Raw genomic sequence first — 22,052 nt, 5'->3', positions numbered from 1 at the left:
CACTGAGTGATGGATATGCACTTATTATTATTATTACTATTCTTTTACAGGTTTTACAGAGCTGTGTGAGCTGCCTTGGTGCTATTGTTAATAACGTCACACACAACTACAAACTAGTAAGGGACTGCTTCCAGAAATACTTTGGTGAGTTGTTCCGCAGCCTGGACAGTACAATAACATCATGTTTCGTTCACAAAGCATTAAAGGTTGTCCATGGAGATGGTCTTTGGACATGAATTTTTAGTAGAGTGACATTTTTGTTGTTTAGCGATACAGATGTTGATGTCCAAAATTTGCAACGATCAATTCGCAATAGTTTGACTAAGTTCAACTCCTGTGAAACATTTGCTGCGAAAAACAGCCATTTTACGTCAAAACTCACTTTCCATTCGCAGTTGCAGAAATAGTCTTGTATCTTACTTTGGTCTTGTATCTTAATGGGGAAGGTACACGTTTGGTAATTACTCAAAACAAATACTAACTTAAAATCAGACTTGGTAACCAGCAGTGGAGAGCTGTTGATAGTATAAAACATTGTGAGAAACGACTCCCTCTGAAGTAGCATAGATTTTGAGAAAGAGGTTATTTCTCACTAAAATAATAAAAGACTTCAAGCTAGAAGTCTTTTATTCCTATCTGAAAGCACACAAATTCGTCCAACTATGGGTTTTTTTCTCTCATCATTATCTCGCAACTTCATTGACCAATTTAGCTCTAATTTTCACAGGTTTGTTATTTTATGCTTATGTTAAGATACACCAAGAGAGAAGACTGGTCTTTGACAATTACCAAACGTGTACCTTCCCTTTAACTTACTCTTTTTTATCTTGAATCCGAAACAGCCGTGCTGTCCAAACTGAAAGCTGAGCATGAGTCCAACCCCGACAGTGCCACCATGGCTAAAAACAAACACACACTCCTGAGGGCGCTCTTCACTGTTGGGCTCTTCTGTAAACACTTTGATTTTGATGCTGGCATCAAACACTCAAAGGTGAGTATTTTACGCAGGACATGTGTTGTTTTTTTATGTAATAGACAAGGATTTATTTATTTTTATTTATTTATTTATTTATCTTCTCAAAACCTGCAAAAATGGAGAAGATAAAATGATTAATAAAAATTACATCAAAAATACAAAATAAGGGACATAAACATGCAAATAAAGGAACATGATAACCCTGACACTCTCAGACGACCCCCATACCATCCTGACAAAGTCTGAAACAGATGGATTGTCAGAACGATCTGAGTAGCAGACCGAGAGTATCAAGATCATCACATTCAAGAAACTGATTACAAAACAAAACTGTTTTTACACTATCACAAATACCATGGTTGATGCAGTTTACATTAATGTAGTTGTTGTTTTGAAATGATAATTTTTATGACCATTATGTCTAGTTTGAATTATGAGACCCATTTATAAAGCACCTTGCAGCTGAAAGGAGAAGAAAGTGATCTGTTTTCGGTTACTCGACATACCCAAATTCTAGGAAACGACTCTTAATTTGTTGTCTTGCTTAAAGACACTGGACACTATCGGTAATTTTCAAAGAACGGTCTTCTCACTTGCTGTATCTAAACATAAGCATAAAATAACAAACCTGTGAAAATTTGAGCTCAATCGGTCATTAAAGTTGCGAGATAATAATGACTGAAAAAATACCCTTGTCACACGAAGTTGTGTGCTTTCAGATGCTTGATTTTGAAACCTCAAGTTCCAAATCTGAGGTCTCGAAATCAAATTCGTGGATAATTACTTCTTTCTTGAAAACTACATTACTTCAGAGGGAGACGTTTCTAACAAAGTTTTAAAACTACCAACTCTCCCCATTACTCATTTCTAATAAGGTATTATGCTAATAATTATTTTGGGTAATTACCAAGTGTCCACTCCACTGCTTTTAAAGGGAAAATTAAATAAGGGTGGAAATACAGTGACTTAGACCAATTCATAATGTTCTGACAAAAGTTGAATCAAAACCAGAAAGCATCAAGAAAACTGTATCGATATATCTGTGATTCAAGTCTCGTTTTGCGATCCACCAAAAGCATATAAGAGAAGTACTTTGATGGATTTTTTAAAAGTTTTGCTGTGGCTTCCGTGTAACTCCAGTCCTGAGTTTTGGTGTTTCTTATTACCTCTATCTTTGTTTTGTTTTGAGCAGGCAGGAGACAGCCCCAGGACCCCAAGAAATCCTCATGGCGTACAACATGTAAGTGCCACAGTATTAAATGCATCAATTTTTGTTTATTTATTTTTGTTGCTTTCCTCTGTTCATTTTCCTTGACTGTAACCCATATCTGCCAACTGGAAACTGTACACTTTTCCTGCCTCAGCCCATGCAGCATTTATTGCTGAATTACAATAACTATTTCGTATTTACTACCTTGCAAGTAAATTTTTTTTTATTTTATAAAACCAAAGATAAATGTATGTAAGCAGTCTTTGCGCTTGCAAGCTTTCATGCTTTGCACTCACAACTTATGTTTTCTTTTACTGTCTATATCATTTCTGAAATAAACATATCCAAATAAATGGCACAATCTATAGTGATTTCCATATTTCCCATATAATATCAATTGCAATCAATTGTGTGCACGGGAAATTCCTTAGTTCGGCAGATATGGGTTATTATCAAAGTTGCCTGAGCCCAAAATAAATGTATGTAAAGCCGTCTTTATTTTAATTTCTAACTCCTGCTTTCTTAATTTTGCTTGAAATCTCTTTCCCTTTCTGGCTGCTGGTTGGGACGGTTTCTTTAATGCAAGGTTGAATTTTTAAAACCAATTTTTTTTGTATTGCAATATGATTTTATTTTGTCTCCAGCCCTCGACCGAAAGTCCACAAACTGTTGTTAATAATGTGGTATGTATATAATGCACTCCTGGTGTGGACCCATCCACTTGTTTTGGTCATCCAATTCATTCGCATTTCCTCTGGGTTTTCTCTGCCTAATATCACCAGATTCTCTCTATTTGTGTGAAACGCATAGTCTAGGTTTTTTCACCCCTTTTTTTCAGTGACATTTTCATATTAATTGTTCACACAAAAAAGGAATCTTCAAGATTTTGTAGAAATAGAAATTTGAAAGATAATTGGATTTAAAAAGAATATGTAAGTTGACTCCACGATAGTACAGTCAAATACGATCCTATAAGCTTGAGTAGTAGTCCCAGCCTTTTTTCTATACCATCCGCCTGGGTAGAAAATAAAAAGCGGGACAGTTCTTTTCAGAACTGAGAAGTCTCCTGAACACCCAAACAATCTACTCCGCGGTAGCAGAATAAAGAAAGACAGTTCTCTAAGAACAAACTCTACTTGGCAAGTAGATACACACATGGTGTTACCACACACCAAATATATATCGATACCTCACCATGCAATGCCTCAAATCCTATAAAATATATAAGTTATTTTCTTGTTTTGATTCGTGCAAGACATCAGAGTCTATCTCGATTTGATGTATTTTTAGTCAAAGAAAACGCAGTAGTTTATTGGCGCAATGCTAAAATCATGACCCTTGGTCTGCGGTCAAGTCTGAATTTTAGCCGTGGGTTCTAACAGAGTGATACATCTCAATTTTCATGACATTATTGTAAAAGGTACTTTGTGGTCACTAACCATTTCTGCGCTGTCATGTTGCTCTCCGTTAATCCAAGCTGCACTTCACTAGCACATCATTATGCTCTTGTATGCACACTTCATGCTTCACTGTGTTTCAACCCCTGTCTAAAGGCAGTGGACACTATTGGTAATTACACAAAATAATTATTAGCATAAAACCTTTCTTAGTAACGAGTAATGGGGAGAGGTTGATAGTATAAAACATTGTGAGAAATGGTTCCCTCTGAGGTGGAGTAGTTTTCGAGAAAGAAGTAATTTTCCACGAATTTGATTTCAAGACCTCCGATTTAGAATTTGAGGTCTTGAAATCAACCATCTAAACGCACACAACTTCGTGTGACAAGGGTGTTTTTTTCTTTCATTATTATCTTGCAACGACCGATTGAGCTCAAATTTTCACAGGCTTATTATTTTATGCATATGTTGAAATACACCAAGTTAGAAGACTGGTCTTTGACAATTACCAATAGTGGCCACTTCTGTTTAAAAACTCATTACAGGGTTAAGTTCAACCTGAGTCTTGCAGTGGTCAGTTTCCTTGATCCGTGTTCCCATTGGACTTTTTTGTTGTTAGAAAACCATGACCTTTCTGTATAATGGCAAAATTAAATCCAATGGGGCTGCATGGTAAACTGACCCGTCAATTTACCATGACCGTGATGTTAAAGGCAGTGGACACTATTGGTAATTGTCAAAGACTAGCCTTCACAGTTGGTGTATCTCAATATGCATAAAATAACAAACCTGTGAAAATTTGAGCTCAATCGGTCAACGAACTTGTGAGATAATAATGAAAGAAAAAAACACCCATGTCACACGAAGTTGTGTGCGTTTAGATGGTTGATTTCGAGACCTCAAGTTCTAAATCTGAGGTCTCGAAATCAAATTCGTGGAAAATTACTTCTTTCTCGAAAACTATGGCACTTCAGAGGGAACCGTTTCTCACAATGTTTTATACCATCAACCTCTCCCCATTACTCGTCAGTAAGAATGGTTTTATGCTAATAATTATTTTGAGTAACTACCAATAGTGTCCACTGCCTTTAAAGACACTGGCAACGATTGGTAATTGTCAAAGACGAGTCTTCTCACGTGGTGTAGAATTACACCACAGCCAGTCACGGTAACTTTCCGCGTGGCAGCGAAAAAGTAGTCCATTGGTAACACGGCTTTAGAAGGCTTCAAAGGTAGGGTCATACTTTGGTAATGACCTTGAAAATAAAATTGGTAATTTCTATCCAAAATCTTACTTGTTGTAAAGAGGGTAGTGGTCGTAAGCATCTTGCGAAACTATTTTTCCTGAATTGCCCCCTGGGGGAAAAAGCTGAAACAACAGGTGTTTGGCGGACTAATACTTAATTACACACACAGAGTGTAGTTCAGTTTGCAGTGAGGGATATTGGAGTAGAATTTTGGTGTATTCATTATTAGACTGATTAATACATACACTCTTGAGGCTTAAAGACAGTGGACACTTTTGGTAATTGTCAAAGACCAGTCTTCTCACTTGGTGTATCGCATAAAATATCAAACCTGTGAAAACTTGAGCTCAATTGGTCCTCGAAGTTGCGAGATAAAAATGAAAGTAAAAACACCCTGGTCACACGATGTTGTGTGCTTTCAGATGCATGATTTCTTGACCTCAAACTCTAAATTTGAGGTTTCGAAATCAAAGTCGTGGAAAATTACTTCTTTCTCGAAAACTACGCCACTTCAGAGGAAGCCGTTTCTCACAATGTTTTATACTATCAACCTCTCCCCGTTACTTGTTACCAAGTGAGGTTTTATGCTTATAATTATTTTGAGTAATTACCAATAGTGTCCACTGCCTTTAAAAGACTTGCTGTGTTTGGTTAAAAATGTGTTTACCAAAAAGAATGGCGATTTTTGAACACAAGGTGGCAGCAAACATAACAGGTAAATTGTCCGAACAAATATCATCTTGAACCCCATCAGTGCCATGTGGTAAATGCATGTGTGCATAATGTGCAATTTAAAACTGATTCTAGAAAATACAAATGAAGATTCCAGTAACAATGACTACTGTTGAGGCATACACAAGTTCAAAGCTAAATTTTCCAAACTTTACTGCGGTCACAAAATGTCATCTGAATGCCACATGGTTAGGTGTAACCAATAGAAATGATTTACAAATAGGGCTTGTTTATTCGACCCTGCTATTACACAGTGTTAAAATCTGTGGGGGAACTGCTACAGCATCCTATGATTGTTTTCAACCAGGAGCCCTGTTGTTTTTTTGTGGCAAATCAGGCCGTGATTTTTATAGATCAACTCGCAGTTGTGTAAATTACTTGCCCTTTTTTGTAGAAGGAATTCTAAAAGATGTTAACTTTTGCCTGCTTCTTCAGGTACCGATACGAGAACGCGTCTTCGATGTTCTCTTCTATTTCTGTTTCCACGATGATGAGGAGGTCAAACTGAAGGCCATCAGTGGTGCTGGCTTCTTGTGCAATCGTCATGCCAGCTTCCTACTGGGTTCTAAGATTAAGAATATGTACTGCGACATCCTGGAGAATAGAGAGGCCTCCATCAAGCTTCTCTGCCAGGTAAAGCTCATCACTCGAAAAAATGTTGCCGTCACAAATGACTGGGGAAAACAAACTTCCTTAATAGTTGCAAGCCTGTAGTAGAAATATAAGTATTAATAATAATAAATAGTCTAATACAGCACATTTTACATCAACCGCCTTAAAGGAACACGTTGCCTTGGATCGGTCAAGTTGGTCTTTGAAAAGTGTTTGAAACCGTTTGTTATGAAATGCAAATGGTTAGATAGATATTTTAAAAGTAGAATATAAAGATCCACACAAGTATCACGGTCAGTCATTTATGGGAGTCAAATTTACCCCAGGGTGAAGAGAAGCAATTATTTGGACTCCCCCACAATCTAGACTTCAAAGCCTTCAAGACAGCGATCAAAGCACACTTTAGACATTTCCACTAGGTCATTGGTCAGGTCAAAAAACTCTGATGCGATGCGGGTATCCGTTTTTATTGGAGTATAGTATCCAGATCCAGTGAAGCTGATCTTGATGCAATCTCACAATGGGGTAACAAATGGCAAATGATAGTTAAGTTTCTTGCTCAAAGACATAAGTGTTACGACCAGGATTCGAACCCACACTCCGATGTCTCAACAACCAGAACTTGAATTCGGTGCTTTAAACCACTCAGCCGTGATGCCCCACAATAGAAGCAGAAGTGTGATTGAATAGCCCCCTCATTTTTTCATCTTCTTGAAGATAATCGTTGGGGTCTTTTTTTTACATACAGGTTTTGAAGAATATTCAGCTGTATCTGACGGAAGAAGACGAGAGAATGAGAAGAGCTGATGCTGAGTGTAAGATTTGTTGTTTCTTTTAAAGTTTAAGGAATAAGAAATTAAAGACTTTTGCAGGGATGTGACTTCTACGTTTTTAACCGGTAGTCTGTTTGGTTTTTTAAACCCCCACCCACAAAGATTCATTATATGTTTTAGAACTAAGATCGAGTTCATAACAAAATAGAGATAAACCATGTGGAGCACTGCATATTGCAGAGTACAGCCCGGTTCATACTTCCTTACGAATGCGAAGGGAATTTGACGTGAATTTGACTTCACAACTATCCTTTCGCAGCGATATTCTCAGGTGAGTTAAGCAGAACTGTTGGTTCTGAAAAGAACAGGTGGTTAACAACTCAACGTTTCGATCAGTATGCTCTGATCATCTTAAGGAGAATGGGGCAAGTGAAATGCACAGTTTACGAGCTCGCTGGGCCTCTTTTCTAAACAGCTTAAGTGCAAGGCCTGCTTTCAAAGAAAGCTTAATTCACCCTTTGTTTAAGAGTTTTTTGCAGTAATGGGAAGTAATTGATGTGTAATTTTTTTCTGGATGCAGGGAATCGTCTTGGCAATAAGGAAGACTTAAAGGAGATGGGAGATGTCCAGTCGGGGTAAGTAAGGATCTCCGCAAATAAGGGTTCGGGTACTTTTTCTACGCAACAAAACACAATGTCCACAAATTTACATTCAACTTTCTTGGCTTATTTATATTGATGGTAGAAAGCTTTCCTTAAAATATTTGCTGAAGTGCTGTTGTTTTCGAGGAAATGAGTAAAACAGTTTCACAAAAATAATTTTGGCATGAGCAACACAACTCTCCTGAAAGCATTGCTCTGTGATTTTCACTTTTTTCCCCTCAAAAACATGATGACTAATGACTTTGGCTGCATATTGCCCTTCAGCACCTTGTAAACTGTTAAAGACACTGGACACTATTGGTAATTGTCAAAGTCAAGTCTTCTCATTTGGTGTATCTCATCATATGCATGAAATGACAAACCTTTGAAAATTGAGCTCAATCGGTCATCGAAGTTGCGAGATAATAATGAAAGAAAAAACACCCTTGTCACACGAAGTTGTGTACTTTCTGGTGCTTGATTTCGAGACCGAGGTCTTGAAATCAAATTCAAGGAAAATTACTTCTTTCTCAAAAACTACGTTACTTCAGAGAGATGAAAGAAAAAACACCCTTGTCCTACGAAGTTGTGTGCACTTAGATGGTTGATTTCGAGACCTCAAATTCTAAACTTGAGGTCTCGAAATCAAATTCGTGGAAAATTACTTCTTTCTTGAAAACTATGTCACTTCAGAGGGAGCCGTTTCTCACGATGTTTTATACTATCAACCTCTCCCCATTACTCGTTACAAAGTAAGGTTTTACGCTAATAATTATTTTGAGTAGTAACTTTTAGTGTCCACTGCCTTTAAGTAAACATTGTATTCTGATGTTAAATCCTGCCCCCTCCCTGTTTGTGACCAACAGCATGAGCAGTTCCGTTATGCAGCTGTATCTGAAGCAAGTTATGGAAGCCATGATGCACAAACAATCTGTCGTACGTCTGTCGGCGTTACAAGTGATCATCGCAACTCTTAAACAGGGTCTTGTCCATCCTGTACAGGTAAGAGCTGACAAATACAAATAAGTTGGTCTACCGAGCCATTGTTAAACGGATCTTCCCATCAAGGGAACTTGGCGAAGTTCCACAAAAGAATTTATATAAACGACAAGCTGGCCAGGGTTGTAGCTAGACCAATTTTAGTGGTGGGCAATAAATCAAAAAATTTGGAAGTCTGCCAAGGGCAAGGGGATCAACAAAAAATATTCTTGTTTAATTATATGGGGCCGTTATTGCTGAAGTGGGGCCAGGTTTCCAAACTGTACATGTTATTGGGCCATGCAATAAGTTGAATGGCTCGACTGTTTTCTTTCTCTGTGACATTTGATTCTCCTCATCATTAGCTGTGTCTCAGATCAATTCAAAGTGGACAATATTTGAAATCTGCTGGGCAGCTGTATTTTGCATAGAGTTATATATAAGAACTAGAGGGCGCACTGGTGATGTTGCTTACACAAACGCGAAGGCACCGCAAGGAGACATGCGCCCCATTCTGTATGCGCATTGAATATGAAGTACACGTTGGAATTTGTGTTTATTGAACGCTACGCGATGCTGTTTGGTCAACTTACAAAATGGCCTCACAAACACACGCTGTGCGATGCTGTTTTGTCAACTTAGAAAATGGCCACATGCCGGGGCCGCGTATATAGGCCAGTGCGCCCCCTAGTTCTTATATATAACTCTATATACTAGTCCTAACTCTTTGTGAAATCCATCCCTTGACCACAGAGTTGGCTTTGAATAGGCTGATGCAATGACTTGATTAGTCACAGGTTACTGCTTAAAGTTGAATTAAAAAAATAAATCACAAGGGAAACTGCCGATGTAAATTTAAATGATTTTGGACAAAGAATTTTATCATAAATTTGAATAGTTCAGACTAAAGTTACAGTTGCAATGTCAAATGGTTTCTGGCAAGCTTTTGAAGGCTTTAGGAGAGATCCAGACCCATGAGCTAATTTTCAAGAATTGTTACATCAGTCTAATTTGCTTCTTGTTTAGTGCGTTCCATATCTCATCGCCATGGGGAGTGACAGTGAAGGAACGATCAGAATAAAAGCTGACCAGCAGTTATCCGACATCGACAGCAGATATCCTGGCTTTATTCAGGTAAAGTTCAAACTTTCCTAGGCCTCCCGATTGTCAGGTGTTTTTTTTTTCACTCTCTAGATTTTAGAATTTGCTTACCAATATGTTCTTTTTTTGAAAGTGCAAATAGTGTAATGAGAAAGTTGGAAGAGGTCTGCTGTATTCAATTATGAATGTTGTCAATTTGTTGTGATATGGAGTATGATTAAAAGGAAGGGACACTATTGGTAATTATACAAAATAATTATTATCATTGAGTGAATTTTGTGTACGTTTATCCAAACTGTCAAAATGTAAACATGTAACCGAATAATCCGTCTGTTAACCAATAAACTGTGTAACTGTCAAAGGCTTCATAAAGTAAGGCAGAGGCATTTCATCTCTAGGCCTAGTTTAGAGAGCCATCTCGTTGCTCAGAACCCATTTTAAGGGTTTCATGTTTGCTCATCTTTCCTTTTTTGAAATCCAGATGAAAGCTATTGCAGGCATCAAGATGGAGTTTGTTTTTACTTATCTTTCCCTTTTTGAAATCCAGATGAAAGCCATTGCTGGCATCAAGATGGCGTTTCGCCTTCAGAAGCTTCTCCAGGATGACTGGACGAGTCCGCTGCGTGGGATGCGGGAGAAGGATAGCTACTACAGCCTGTCGAACCACGTCTACAGCATCATCAGGGGACATCGTCAACACAGGAGGGCGCTCTTACTCTGCTTACTCAACCTATTCGACGAACAAGCGGTAAGTATTCATCCTTAACTTTGACTCATCCTATAGATCTTTATCATGGTGCAGCCATCTTGAATTTTTCCCATTGGTATCAATGTAACCAAACCGAGGCTGGAACAATGAAGTAGTCTGGTTCCTATTTACAAAATGATTATTAGCATTCATTATTGTTATTCGATACAAGGAACATGACCAAGATGAAGACAGCATGATAAAGGGTCTATTGCACACCTGCCAGCTGATCCGTTTTAATTGGAATTTTCCAAATTGTTAATATAACTGTGACATTTGATACTGCTTACTATAAGCTGTGTCTCAGATCAATGCACAGTGGACAATATTTGTTAATCTGCGCTGGGAAACACAATGTATTTCGCTCAGTGCAGCCGTTGATTTCATCAAACTCTTCCTAACTTAGGATTAATCTTAGGACTTAAGACGAGTTGAGTTCCGTATCCAATTACGTAGGAAGCATTGAACCCATTAGGACGGGTTACTCGTCCTAACTCGAGTTAGGATTAATCCTAGAGTTTCGTGAAATCGGCTGCAGGGTTGTTAAGCATCGCCCAACGTGGCTACAACACTGCCACTGAGATTAACTAACTACTTTATTGGAATGGATTTCATACATGTTATTTTGTGGATTTATTTTATCTGGACAGAAAACGGAACTAGATCTTCTTGTGTTTGTTGCCGACAACCTTGCCTACTTCCCTTATGTGGTTCAAGATGAGCCTCTGTTTGTCATGCATCACATTGAGATAACGGTGTCAGTATCCGGAGCCAATCTACTGCAGACATTTAAAGATGTAAGTATCCAACTGTTAGAAACCAAATGGTGTTTGAAGCTTTGCATGGTGTGGAGAATAAGAGCAACTATAAATATAAATATTAATAGTGAACTTGCGGGTACAACCATGGGTAAAAACTCTTTTGAAGGAGTGGTGGCTCTGAAAAGAGTACTTCCCTTACGTAGTTCAAGATGAGCCTCAGTTTGTCATGCATCACATTGAGATAACGGTGTCGGTATCCGGAGCCAATCTACTGCAGACATTTAAAGATGTAAGTATCCAACTGTTAGAAACCACTCTTTGTCATGTTTCTGCATTAGACCCTTCCCATGAAATGTGTTTAAGGGATTTGATTAATCCCCTTGTCTGTTTTTGTTTCAGTCTTTTCTAAAGAAGCAACCATCTCGGCCGGCGTCCCGGTCGTCGAGGTCCAGTGTGGACGGCAAGAAAGTTGAGTTCAGTGACGATGAAGAGGAAGATGAAGACATCCTCATGAGTAAGTCTCGGACTCGGATTTCGTAGTCTATCAAGGCCGGACTCAAGATTTTGTACTCTATCAAGGCCTGATTTTCCCTATTATCAGGGAAAGACTAAAAGAATAATATTGAGCCAATGACCAGCCATCGATTTCGCCAAACTCTTCCTAACTTCATAGGATGGGTTAAGTTCCATATCCATAGACATTAGGTTGCATTGAACCCATCCTAAGTTAGGACGAGTTACTTGTCCTTACTCGTGATAGGATTAATCCTAGCGTTTCGTGAACTCGGCTGCAGGGCACTAATGTAAAGCGCATTGAGAGGTTATTGTGAACTAAGCTAGATCATAAGAACTTGTTATCACTATTATTGTTATTTCTTTGTAGACCTCATACCGGAAGACCCAACTCAGTTACTGGAGTGCTGTGTTGCATCCCAGGCCTGCATCATGCTTCTGGTTCTTAAGCAACATCTTAAAGACATGTATGGCTTCAGGGATAGGTAAGAACTCCTAGCCCTGGCAATTCACCTCTTGACTTTGAGTGTAATATTGTTCATAACTAACAGAGATGACTGCCATGGTGAGAATATAGGCTTATATATTCATAATGGCCAGTTTTAAGCCGGTGGCGCGATGGTCGGGAGATGTAAATCTTGATGCGCGATAACAAAAGTACACAGTTTTTAGGCCTCTGCGATTACTCAGCGATTACTATAAACTGTGTCGCGCGTCAACATTTCCATCGTGCGACCGACTATAAACAGGCCTTAGTTGCAATGTGATGAAGAGTTCTCACTTGGTTCTTATATTTCTTTGTATCTTTTCTACCCTACAGCACGATCCACAGATACTCGCCCACGGAAGCAGCCAAAGTATACGACAAAGCGTTGAATCGCAAATCTAGCGTGATGTTCAACCCGGCGAGGGCGCTAGAGCTTCTGAGTGTCGGTCAGCCAAAGATAACTCTGACAGACCGAGACAAGAGGGACATCGTTGCAGAGTATTTAGATGTGAGAAAACATGGAGTTAAATGAAAAATTCTTTGTATATATTGTCATACACTGTTTCTGCTTAAAGGGTTTGGGTACTTTTTGTATGACACAAAACACAAAAGTCTCCACAATTATGTTAAACTTACACGGTTTAAAAATGATGATGATAAAAAAGTTTACTTTAAAATATTGCTTGCTGAGGTGCTTTTGTTTGAGAGAGAGAAATTAGTAAAACAATTTCACGCCAATCAAATTTTGTCTCAGTAAGACGAAAAGATTGTTTTTTGTACAACAGATTTATGCGACTCTCCTGAAAAACTTGCTCCCTTTTTTTTCCCTCAAAAACATGACAACTAAAGAATCTGAAAATTCAACAGGTAATTATATTACGTACATCTTGCACAGTGAGTAAGGATTCATGTCTTGGCGAAAAATTTGATCTACCAAAGGTATCAAAACCTTTGTGGAATCAGCTCCAATTATTAAAGTTCTCAACTGTCTTTTTAGTGTTCTGATTCTTTCTTGTCGTTTTTGATCCACAGATGTTTTGGAAGCATTATTGTGAAATGCCCTATATAAGAACTAGTTATTATTCTTATTCTTATTATTATTTACCCGCAGTTCAAGCAGCTGATGGAGCTGATGGATCCCTCAGATGACGAGGAGGATGAGGAGAAAGCCAAGGCCCAGGCCGCTGCGATGGCCTCTACCTCCTCTACCACCACAGCGCCCAACAACACCTCAGGGAACGCTGAGGAGGACAGCAGGCCTAACGCTGGTGGAGCTGGAGGGAGCCCGGAGGCAGTGGTGGCCCCAGTCAGGGTGGATGATGATGACTCTGATGTTGCGCCGTGTTCACCGCCATCAGGAGATGTACATGTGAGATTTTTGAAGAATTTTAGCGGTTTCAGTTTCCTCAGGATGTGCTTTTTCTATGTAATCCTTCTAAACATGAGTACTGTATACGATGTTTAGTTATCCTGCTTCAACAGCTCACTGGTCATATTGCAATCTTATGTACCAATATCATTTTTTTAATTTTTTTTATTATTTTGCCGTTGAAAATGTTGTGTACAGATTTGATTTGACTTGCCCTCGATTGACATGTAAAGGTTGTTTACTTTCCATATCCGAGTGTGACAAGGAAAATGAAGATTTTTTGCATTTAATTGAATTAATATTTGTGTGCCCTTTTGTCTTTTAACCATTGCATTATTTGTAAATTTGAAAGTCTTTCTGATGAAAGATGTCAGAATATTCAAGTTATTGTTAATGCTCGTAGGACCATAGTGTTTTTGTATGTATGCTTCAATGTACATTTTTTTACAGGAGAATAAATTTTCTTCTAAATATTGACCCCATGCCTGCTTCTTCACACTCACAATGTGCATCTGCCATTTCGGGAGGCAGTTCCTCTGCGTACATTTCAACTGCCAAAATGGCAGGATAGGCTTGTTTTAAGTGTGCTGCATGAAGTGAAATAAGCCGATGGGGTGACCCCTCATTCTGTAGAAATATAGGCTTACCAGTTGCAAGTAGTTTAACTGTATTGTGTGCTTTGATTTTAGGAATAACTTGCCAAAGCTCACTAAACAATCTAGAAAGATTGTTTAACACTTTTGTGAAATTGTGTAGGTAGTTTTTATTAACTTAAATTAGTACCCTAAAACTAGTTAATTTTGTTTATGATACATACTGTATTATTTAACAAATATTAAATCCATGCCTTAGGCATTACATATATTTTTTTTTCAACAACTTTATTTGAGTTAACACCACTTTTTAAATTTGTTTTATAGATACATAAAGTAAAACGACCAAAGACCAAAAGCCGACGGCCGCCTCCGAAGGTAATCAAGAAAACGCCTAAGCCGAGAAAGAAGCGACGGAAAATATCCTTTGAAACATCTCTGGTCAATCCAGTATGTTAATTATTAAATTTATGCACTCGTTTGACCCATGTTTTTTCGTGTACAGGGACATGGCAGAGTAGTTCTCTGAAAATAAACCAGCCTTTCCATGTCCTGATGAACAAATTTGAAAATTTGACCAATTATGGAAACTTTGTCCATATTATCTTATATGGAGGTAATTTCTTACTCAAATATTTCGTTTAGTCATCTGAAAGCACACAAATATGTAGAACAAGGGTGTTTTTTCTTTCATTGTTCTCTTGCAACTTCGATGATCAGTTGAGTTCAAATTCTTATTATAATGTTATGTACGTATGATGGTATACACGAAGTGAGAATACTGGTCTTTGACAAATACCAAAGATGTCCAGTGCCTTATAGGTTCAAAACATTAAAATGGCTCTAAAAAACAAAAATGTATGCCTTGAATGCTGTTAATATTTTATTTGTGGGAAAGGATTCTATTCTAAGTAGACGATCGAGAGCAAACTGATTGAAACGTTGAGCCGTTAACCACCGGTTCTTCTCAGAACCAACTACATGTATACTCAAAAGGAGATATTCGCATGGCCTCACCACAAACCTCTTTCAGGTATTCATCCACCATGCAATGTTGTAAATCCTACTGGGAGATGATTCCTTAACTTGTTTGTTCTCACTATGTTGACGACAGTGATGAAGATGATGAGAGTGATGAGAGCGATCCAGACTTCATGGTCTAACGACGTCTTGACCCCTGACCCCACACCAAGATTGTGCATGGTAGTGATCCGTGACGCCACCCCCCCCCCCCCCCCCCCACCGTGGACCAAAGTTTGTTTTTTTTCTCTTGGGATTCCCTACTCGCTATGCTCTTATGAAATATACTATTAAATGTTATAAACCACAAGGGAAACTGACTGGGTAAATTTGATATGATATGGGGTTGAACAAAGACAAAAGAGTGGGACTCAAACCAATAACCTCTGGATTCTCTACTCACTATGCTCTTATGAAAAGTAATATAATATTTTATCTCTGCCTTGGCATGTGAAAGGTCAGATGTGAAAGGTCAGATATGAAAAGTCGGATACGAAAGACCAAGATATGAAATTCAGATATAAAGGTCAGATATGAAAGGTCAAATATGAAAGACCCAGATAATAAATTCAGATATTAAAGTTCATAAATGAAAATTCAGATATGAACAACCCAGAAATGAAGTTCGGATATAAAAGTTCGGGAGAAAACCTTCATTGCCTTGAGAGCACATGTCCAGAGAAACAAACACCAACAAAAGTAAGTCACTACACTTGTACAGTAAACTTCAGAAATTGACTCCTTGTTTTATTGTAAATTATGAAAAAAGGAGTCTTCTTTTTTTTATTATAAGTTTTTGTTTTTTTACCTTTTTGATGTTTGTTGAAGTAAGGTTGTCAAGTTTTGGCATTTTTTCGAACTTGTTGATAATTATCTTTTGAGCGTGTTACGAGACTTTCCGATCATTAGGCTTCCTCTGGAGAACCCAGTTTTTTAAAAACACCAAAATGTGGAAATTGACAAATTTGTCTGTTAGTAAAAAAAATCGAATGACTGGCCATCGAGCAGTCATCTTTTTTTCTTTCTTTTTCCGAAAAGGATGACCTTCATCAGGGGTCGATTTCATAAAGATAGTCCTAACTTGGGACTTGTCTTAAAACTCTTTAGGGGTTATTAAAAACTTCTGGCTTAGTCGTAAGTTAGGACGAGTAACTCATCCTCTTTGTGAAATCCACCCCTGCTCCATAAGCAGAAACAAAAGGCTGCTCTTGATCAAACATTTTCTCTGAATGGTAAAACCAACAACATAGAGTCAGGAGGCAACACGAACGGGCAAGACGCATAGAGGGCCGTTTCTACAAAACCAACAACCTCTACTGGTATAGACCTTATGCATTGACGTCATCCAGCCACCATCTTAGAGGTCAAACGAAACAATCAAAAAGCAGTTTTTTTATGGGCGCCGCACAGTACTGGCCAATGAACAACAACCTCTTGACCTCTAGGTGAGGGCGCCCCACTGAAATGACGTCATATGCATACGGACTACAGCTTTCACGTTGTAACTACCTTTGGCATGTTCCCTGTATACACAACCACAATAGTAATCATAGATCCCATATTGTAGATAAGGGGACCAGACTTTTTTCATTCAAGACATTTTGTTTTTAGCAAGCTTTTTTGTCCAAAGTGTCAACGCCATAGGCCATTTGGAGATGTGGTAGACATTTTAATTGCACTGTTTGGTAAGTATCTGTCTATTTAGACCCAAACCAAATAATGTACGCCTATGGTGCTCACCATGTCTTTAAAAAAATGGCAGCAGTAGCCAGGTGAAATACCATTGTTCCGAGCAGGCGCAAAATATCGATACCAGTGGTTTGTGGTAAATCTGCTGCCACCTAGCATCATAAAAGCCCCCAATTTCATATTTCAACAATCAAAAGGTCATTAAACGAATTGTGTTGTATCTTTACCAAAAGCATGTAAAAATATGTTTAACTTTTTGCCAAATATTTACTTGAGTGATCATCACTCTTGGTCAATAAATTCCATTTTTACCAGGAGCTCCAAAATATTGAAACATTATTTTATGAATTTCATACAATAGGCACTAATGACCTTGGAGTCCAGAGCAGACAAAATTGTTAGTTGGAATCTGAATTAATGCAATAAGACAAACTATGAACTTACAATGCATTTTATTCTGTGATTGGTTTTATAGTTTTGTTTTTAATATCGCAAGGGAAGCATGGTTTAAAGGCACTGGACACTATTTGTAACTACTCGAAATAGTTGTACCCATAAAAACTTACTTGGTAACGAGCAATTGGACCATACAAAACATTGTGAGAAATGGCTCCCTCTGAAGTAGCATAGGTTTGCGAATTGAGACTTCCGGCTTGAAGCCTTTGATTAGGCATCCGAGATCACACAAATTGGTGCGACAAGGGTGTTTTTTCTTTTATTATTCTCTCGCAACTTTTCACAGAGTTGTAAGTATGTACATTTGTTTGGATACACTAAGTGAAAAACCTGGTCTTTGACAATTACCAAAGGTGTCCAGTGCATTTAAATATCTGAAGAATACCCATCAATTGTGGAAATGTTCTTTGAACACACATTCGACTTAAGTATATTTTATCTCAATACGTGTACCTGGTTTTGTAAAAAGGTTAATAACTTTTCCAGAATATGGAATTATTGTTAATTTTATTTATAACAATATTACATTCTTCTTACTGGTGAATTGGAATCCTCTGCAAGTATGCTGCATGTTGGTCAGAATTTGTGTCCACCCTCAAATGAGAAAATGAGTTAAAAAACGAAATTAATTTTCATATTTTAAACTCTGACGTTGATATCTGCAAGGACCTTCCTCTCTAAACTTAATTTCTTATATCTCTATGGCTATCTTTACACAGACCCCCTCCCATAAAGTTACACAACAGAGCCCGAGGGCGTAGAAAACCATGTGACCAACCCAACAGGAAGCATGTTTTGTACTTCAGAAAGTGATCCATCAGGGCCCAATTTTATGGAGCTGCTTTGCATAGAAGGATGCTTAAAGGCAGTGGACCCTATTGGTAATTACTCAAAATAATGATTAGCATAAAACCTTACACGATAAAGAGTAATGGGGAGAGGTTGATAGTATACGACATTGTGAGAAACGGCTCCCTCTGTAGTAATTTCAAAAAACATTAAAAGCACAACAAAATTATGCTTGTATAAGAGTAAGGTTATCGGCCAAATTACCATGTCACATTTACAATTTGGGTCTGATATCCTGCTCATATCTGCTAAGCAGTTATGTGTCAAGCAATATTTTCTACCTAAGCAGCTTTATGAAATAGGGCCCTGATGTTAAATAGTCAGTCCCTTATTTTGTTAGATGAGACTTGATATTCATTATTACTATTGCACAAAGGGAACCTGCCAAAATATGAATAAGGTCTGTTCAGTGTGAATAGAGACGATTCACACACCATTCTTAAAGGAACACGTTGCCTTAGATCGATCGAGTTGGTCTTCAAAATCTGTTTGTAATTTGTTGGTTATGAAATGCATATGATTAGAAAGATATTTTAAAAGTAGAATATAATGCCCCACACAAGTATCACTTGAAATTGGGTGGTTTTCCTTTTACGTCGTCGACAAACTCGGTCGGTCATTTATGGTTGACTCCCATAAATGGCAGACCGTGTTAGTTTGCAAATTAACGGAAAACAACGCAATTTTGAGGCAAATGTCTGTAAAGTATTCTACTTTAAAACATCTTTCTAACCATAATATTTTTTTTATAACAAACGTTTACAAACGCTTTTCAAAGACCAACTCAACCGATCCAAGGCAACGTGTTCCTTTAAAACCTAGGCGGATTTCTTCCATTGATCGCTCACCTGAAGTTGTAACATAAATTAAATTGTTATTGTATAAACAGTGAGTCTCTCTTTTAAATGTTTGAGTTCTAGCTACATTTATTATTACAAGGGCTGTACAAATATTAGATCACACCCTGACCCTTTTCTTATTCATATTTATTGGATTAAATATAGCAATTGAGTTTTTTTAAATGAATGTTAAACTTGTTGTTCTTGTAAATATAGCCAAATGAAGGGGCCGTACATACAATATTTTTGATTGCTCTATAAAAGTAACAACCCTTTAAATAAATTGACATTATGTATTGACATCTTGAAGAATGGTGTTTGAGTATGAAGAGTTTTGTCGCTCGATTGAGTCTGGCCGCTGAAGCATTAACTGTGGTACTATGAACCTTTAGCATAGTGCAGCATCTTGACCTTCTCCCATTAGTTTCATTTATACCAAACCGAGGCTCGACGAACAAAATAGTCTGGTTCCTGATTGCAAAATGATTATTAGCATTCATCTTTGTTATTCGCACCAAGATTGGCATCAAGACTAGACAGGTCTTTAGTAATCGATGCTTATTTTGATCAAGACCTGCCGAGTTGAGTTCATTGAGGAGGCGGGAAAACTTGACCGTTAAAAACAATTAATTAAAACGTGCTGATAATGAATGGTGCCTCGTCAATATTCTGTCATTCAATTGTCTTTTTCTTAATTAGGTCGAGCACGGAGGAATACATTATAGTGAGGCAGCGAAAATCAATTAATTAAGCACGTTTGGCCTACTATTTATTACATGTCCTTCGTTTCATATCGTTTCCGATTCGTGGGGTAGGCCTACATGAAGGAATAGCAAATACTGTTCCTATTTTACATCGAGCTATTGCTTCCCTCTGTGACCGGTCTGGCAACTCAAATTTGTAACGTGGTGTGCGGACTGATGTTAAACAGTTTTTGCTGCAAAAGTTGCATTCATAGTGCGTCTTTGGAGTCAAATTCGTTATATTCTTCGCGGACTTTCTATTTGGGAATCTTACAATAATGTTTGGATGTGTCATTTCCTTATTGATGACTGCTCCGTTTTGGATTGGAGCAGAGAGCAGTGCTCTGCTGGCGCCGTACGAACGATGCCCTGGCGGCTGGCATGAGTGGGGCGACTCGTGCTACATGAACCGTTTGGGGACGAAATACAATTGGTACGACGCAAAAGAGATTTGTCGGGGTTATGGCGGGAACCTTCCCTCTATCAACTCCAAACCGGAACATGATTTCGTCTGGGGACAGTTTTTCAAGGGTTCGTTCCCCGAATTTAATCCTGATCAAGGATTCTGGGTTGACTGCACAGACAAGGCGGTGGAAGGGGAGTGGGTGTGCACCGGGGATGGTGATTCGCCGTACCGCCCTGGCTGGTTTGATGGACATCGTCATGAAGATGAAGATTGCGCAGTGGTGGGCTACCAGTTTAACGATTTGAATTGCAATTCTTCTCTCCGATACACCTTATGTGAGCGTCCGGCCCCTCCCCGTTGCTCGTCCAGTTGCTACTCCGTGTTTCACGGGCGTTGCCTCGTGAGCCACACCCTTGACGTCATGATCGTAGAGCGCCCGTTGCATTGCTGCATGGCGTGTAACGAAACACCTGGATGCCGTTCGTTTAACGTGGCTGGTGGAGACGTATGTGAACTGAAGAACGCAACCCGGCTTGATGTGGACGGGGGAAAATACAAAGGAAGAGAAGGCTGTATCTACTTCGAAATAGCCGACTAGAGAGAACATTGCAGTTTATAAATAATAAATACTGAACTAACGCCATATCATCGAGTTTGCTGACTTTTGGGTTGTGTCATCAACAGCTGCTCCGATATCCGTCGATCAATATATCGATGAACTACACATTTTAGTTATAAGTACACATTAATTAAATAGGAATTTAAGTCAATATTGTTTAACACGACCACATGTACTTGTTTCCGATAGTCTCTGCCATAATTTCATCATGTCACGATGAAGCGCGTGTTGCTGGGAAGAAGTCATATTGTGTAAATGTTATTACTAGTAATTCGCATCAAGCGATGGTTATATGGGATGGATTGATTGTATAACACCAATATTGTGTCAGACGACGGCGATGAAAGGACAGAGAAACTTCACTGCCCAGTGCTTTTATTTTGCGAAGCTTCAGAATTGAATAAAAAATTGTAATATTCGCTGACATTTTCAAGAGTATCTTGAAAAATGTACGGTTTTGTCATTTCCTTACTGATGACCGTTCCGTACTTGATGGGAGCAGAGAGCAGTGCCCTGGCGTACGGACGATGTGCTGACGGCTGGCGAGAATGGGGCGACTCGTGCTACAACCGTTTGGGGACGAAATACAATTGGTCCGACGCCAAGGAGATTTGCCGGGGTTATGGCGGGAACATTCCCTTTATCAACTCCAAACCGGAACATGATTTCCTCTGGACCCACTACCAGGGTTCGTTCCCAGTTAATGATAACCCAGATCTTGGTTTCTGGATTGACTGCACCGACAAGGCGGTGGAAGGGGAGTGGGTTTGCACCGGGGATGGTGATTCGCCGTACCGCCCTGGCTGGTATGATGGACATCGTCATGAAGGTGAAGATTGCGCAGTGTGCCTCCACTTCAACTTTAACGATTTGAATTGCAATGAACTCAGGTATGTCATATGTGAGCGTCCGGTCCACCCCCTTTGCTTCAACTCATCCAGTAGCTGCTACTCCGTATTTCACGGGCGTTGCCTCGTGAACCACACCCTTGACGTCATGATCGTAGAGCGCCCATTGCATTGCTGCATGGCGTGTAACGAAACACCTGGATGCCGTTCGTTTAACGTGGCTGGTGGAGACTTATGTGAACTTAATAATGTAACCCGGTTTGATGCAGGTGTGAAGGGATACTACAAAGAAAATGAAGATTGTATCTATTACGAATTGTAAAAAAAAATCTATTAATCTGACTGCGATTTGGCGCTCATCGTTGTGTCGGCGAGTTTGCGGTTTTCAATATTGAGCCATTTCAATATTGGACAATGATTTGTAAATAACTGTGAATTATGAATA

At 38.7% G+C, this 22,052-nt stretch overlaps 1 protein-coding gene across 2 annotated transcripts in view; it reads left to right on the top strand.

Annotated features, from left to right (window-relative positions):
• LOC139945816 (nipped-B-like protein A) overlaps positions 1-19,038 on the top strand; it is a 48,755-nt gene extending 29,717 nt beyond the window's left edge. The window contains exons 32-48 of one of the 2 annotated variants that reach the window (XM_071943275.1): positions 51-144; positions 843-991; positions 2,169-2,216; positions 2,831-2,869; positions 5,998-6,195; positions 6,923-6,989; positions 7,528-7,582; positions 8,455-8,590; positions 9,593-9,700; positions 10,215-10,415; positions 11,066-11,212; positions 11,576-11,690; positions 12,060-12,174; positions 12,510-12,684; positions 13,288-13,545; positions 14,466-14,558; positions 15,239-19,038. In XM_071943275.1, coding sequence (XP_071799376.1) covers positions 51-144; positions 843-991; positions 2,169-2,216; positions 2,831-2,869; positions 5,998-6,195; positions 6,923-6,989; positions 7,528-7,582; positions 8,455-8,590; positions 9,593-9,700; positions 10,215-10,415; positions 11,066-11,212; positions 11,576-11,690; positions 12,060-12,174; positions 12,510-12,684; positions 13,288-13,545; positions 14,466-14,558; positions 15,239-15,301 — 2,061 coding nt within the window. In that variant the 3' untranslated portion in view covers positions 15,302-19,038. The remainder of the gene's footprint in view (positions 1-50; positions 145-842; positions 992-2,168; positions 2,217-2,830; positions 2,870-5,997; positions 6,196-6,922; positions 6,990-7,527; positions 7,583-8,454; positions 8,591-9,592; positions 9,701-10,214; positions 10,416-11,065; positions 11,213-11,575; positions 11,691-12,059; positions 12,175-12,509; positions 12,685-13,287; positions 13,546-14,465; positions 14,559-15,238) is intronic. The other variant, XM_071943276.1, reaches the window with a different exon arrangement.
• The last annotated feature ends 3,014 nt before the right edge of the window (positions 19,039-22,052 follow it).

The sequence above is a fragment of the Asterias amurensis genome, chromosome 13, assembly GCF_032118995.1.
Source record: "Asterias amurensis chromosome 13, ASM3211899v1".
In the NCBI taxonomy this organism is placed as follows: domain Eukaryota; kingdom Metazoa; phylum Echinodermata; class Asteroidea; order Forcipulatida; family Asteriidae; genus Asterias; species Asterias amurensis.
Note: the sequence above shows the minus strand (reverse complement) of the source record. Positions and strands in the feature narration are given on the sequence as shown.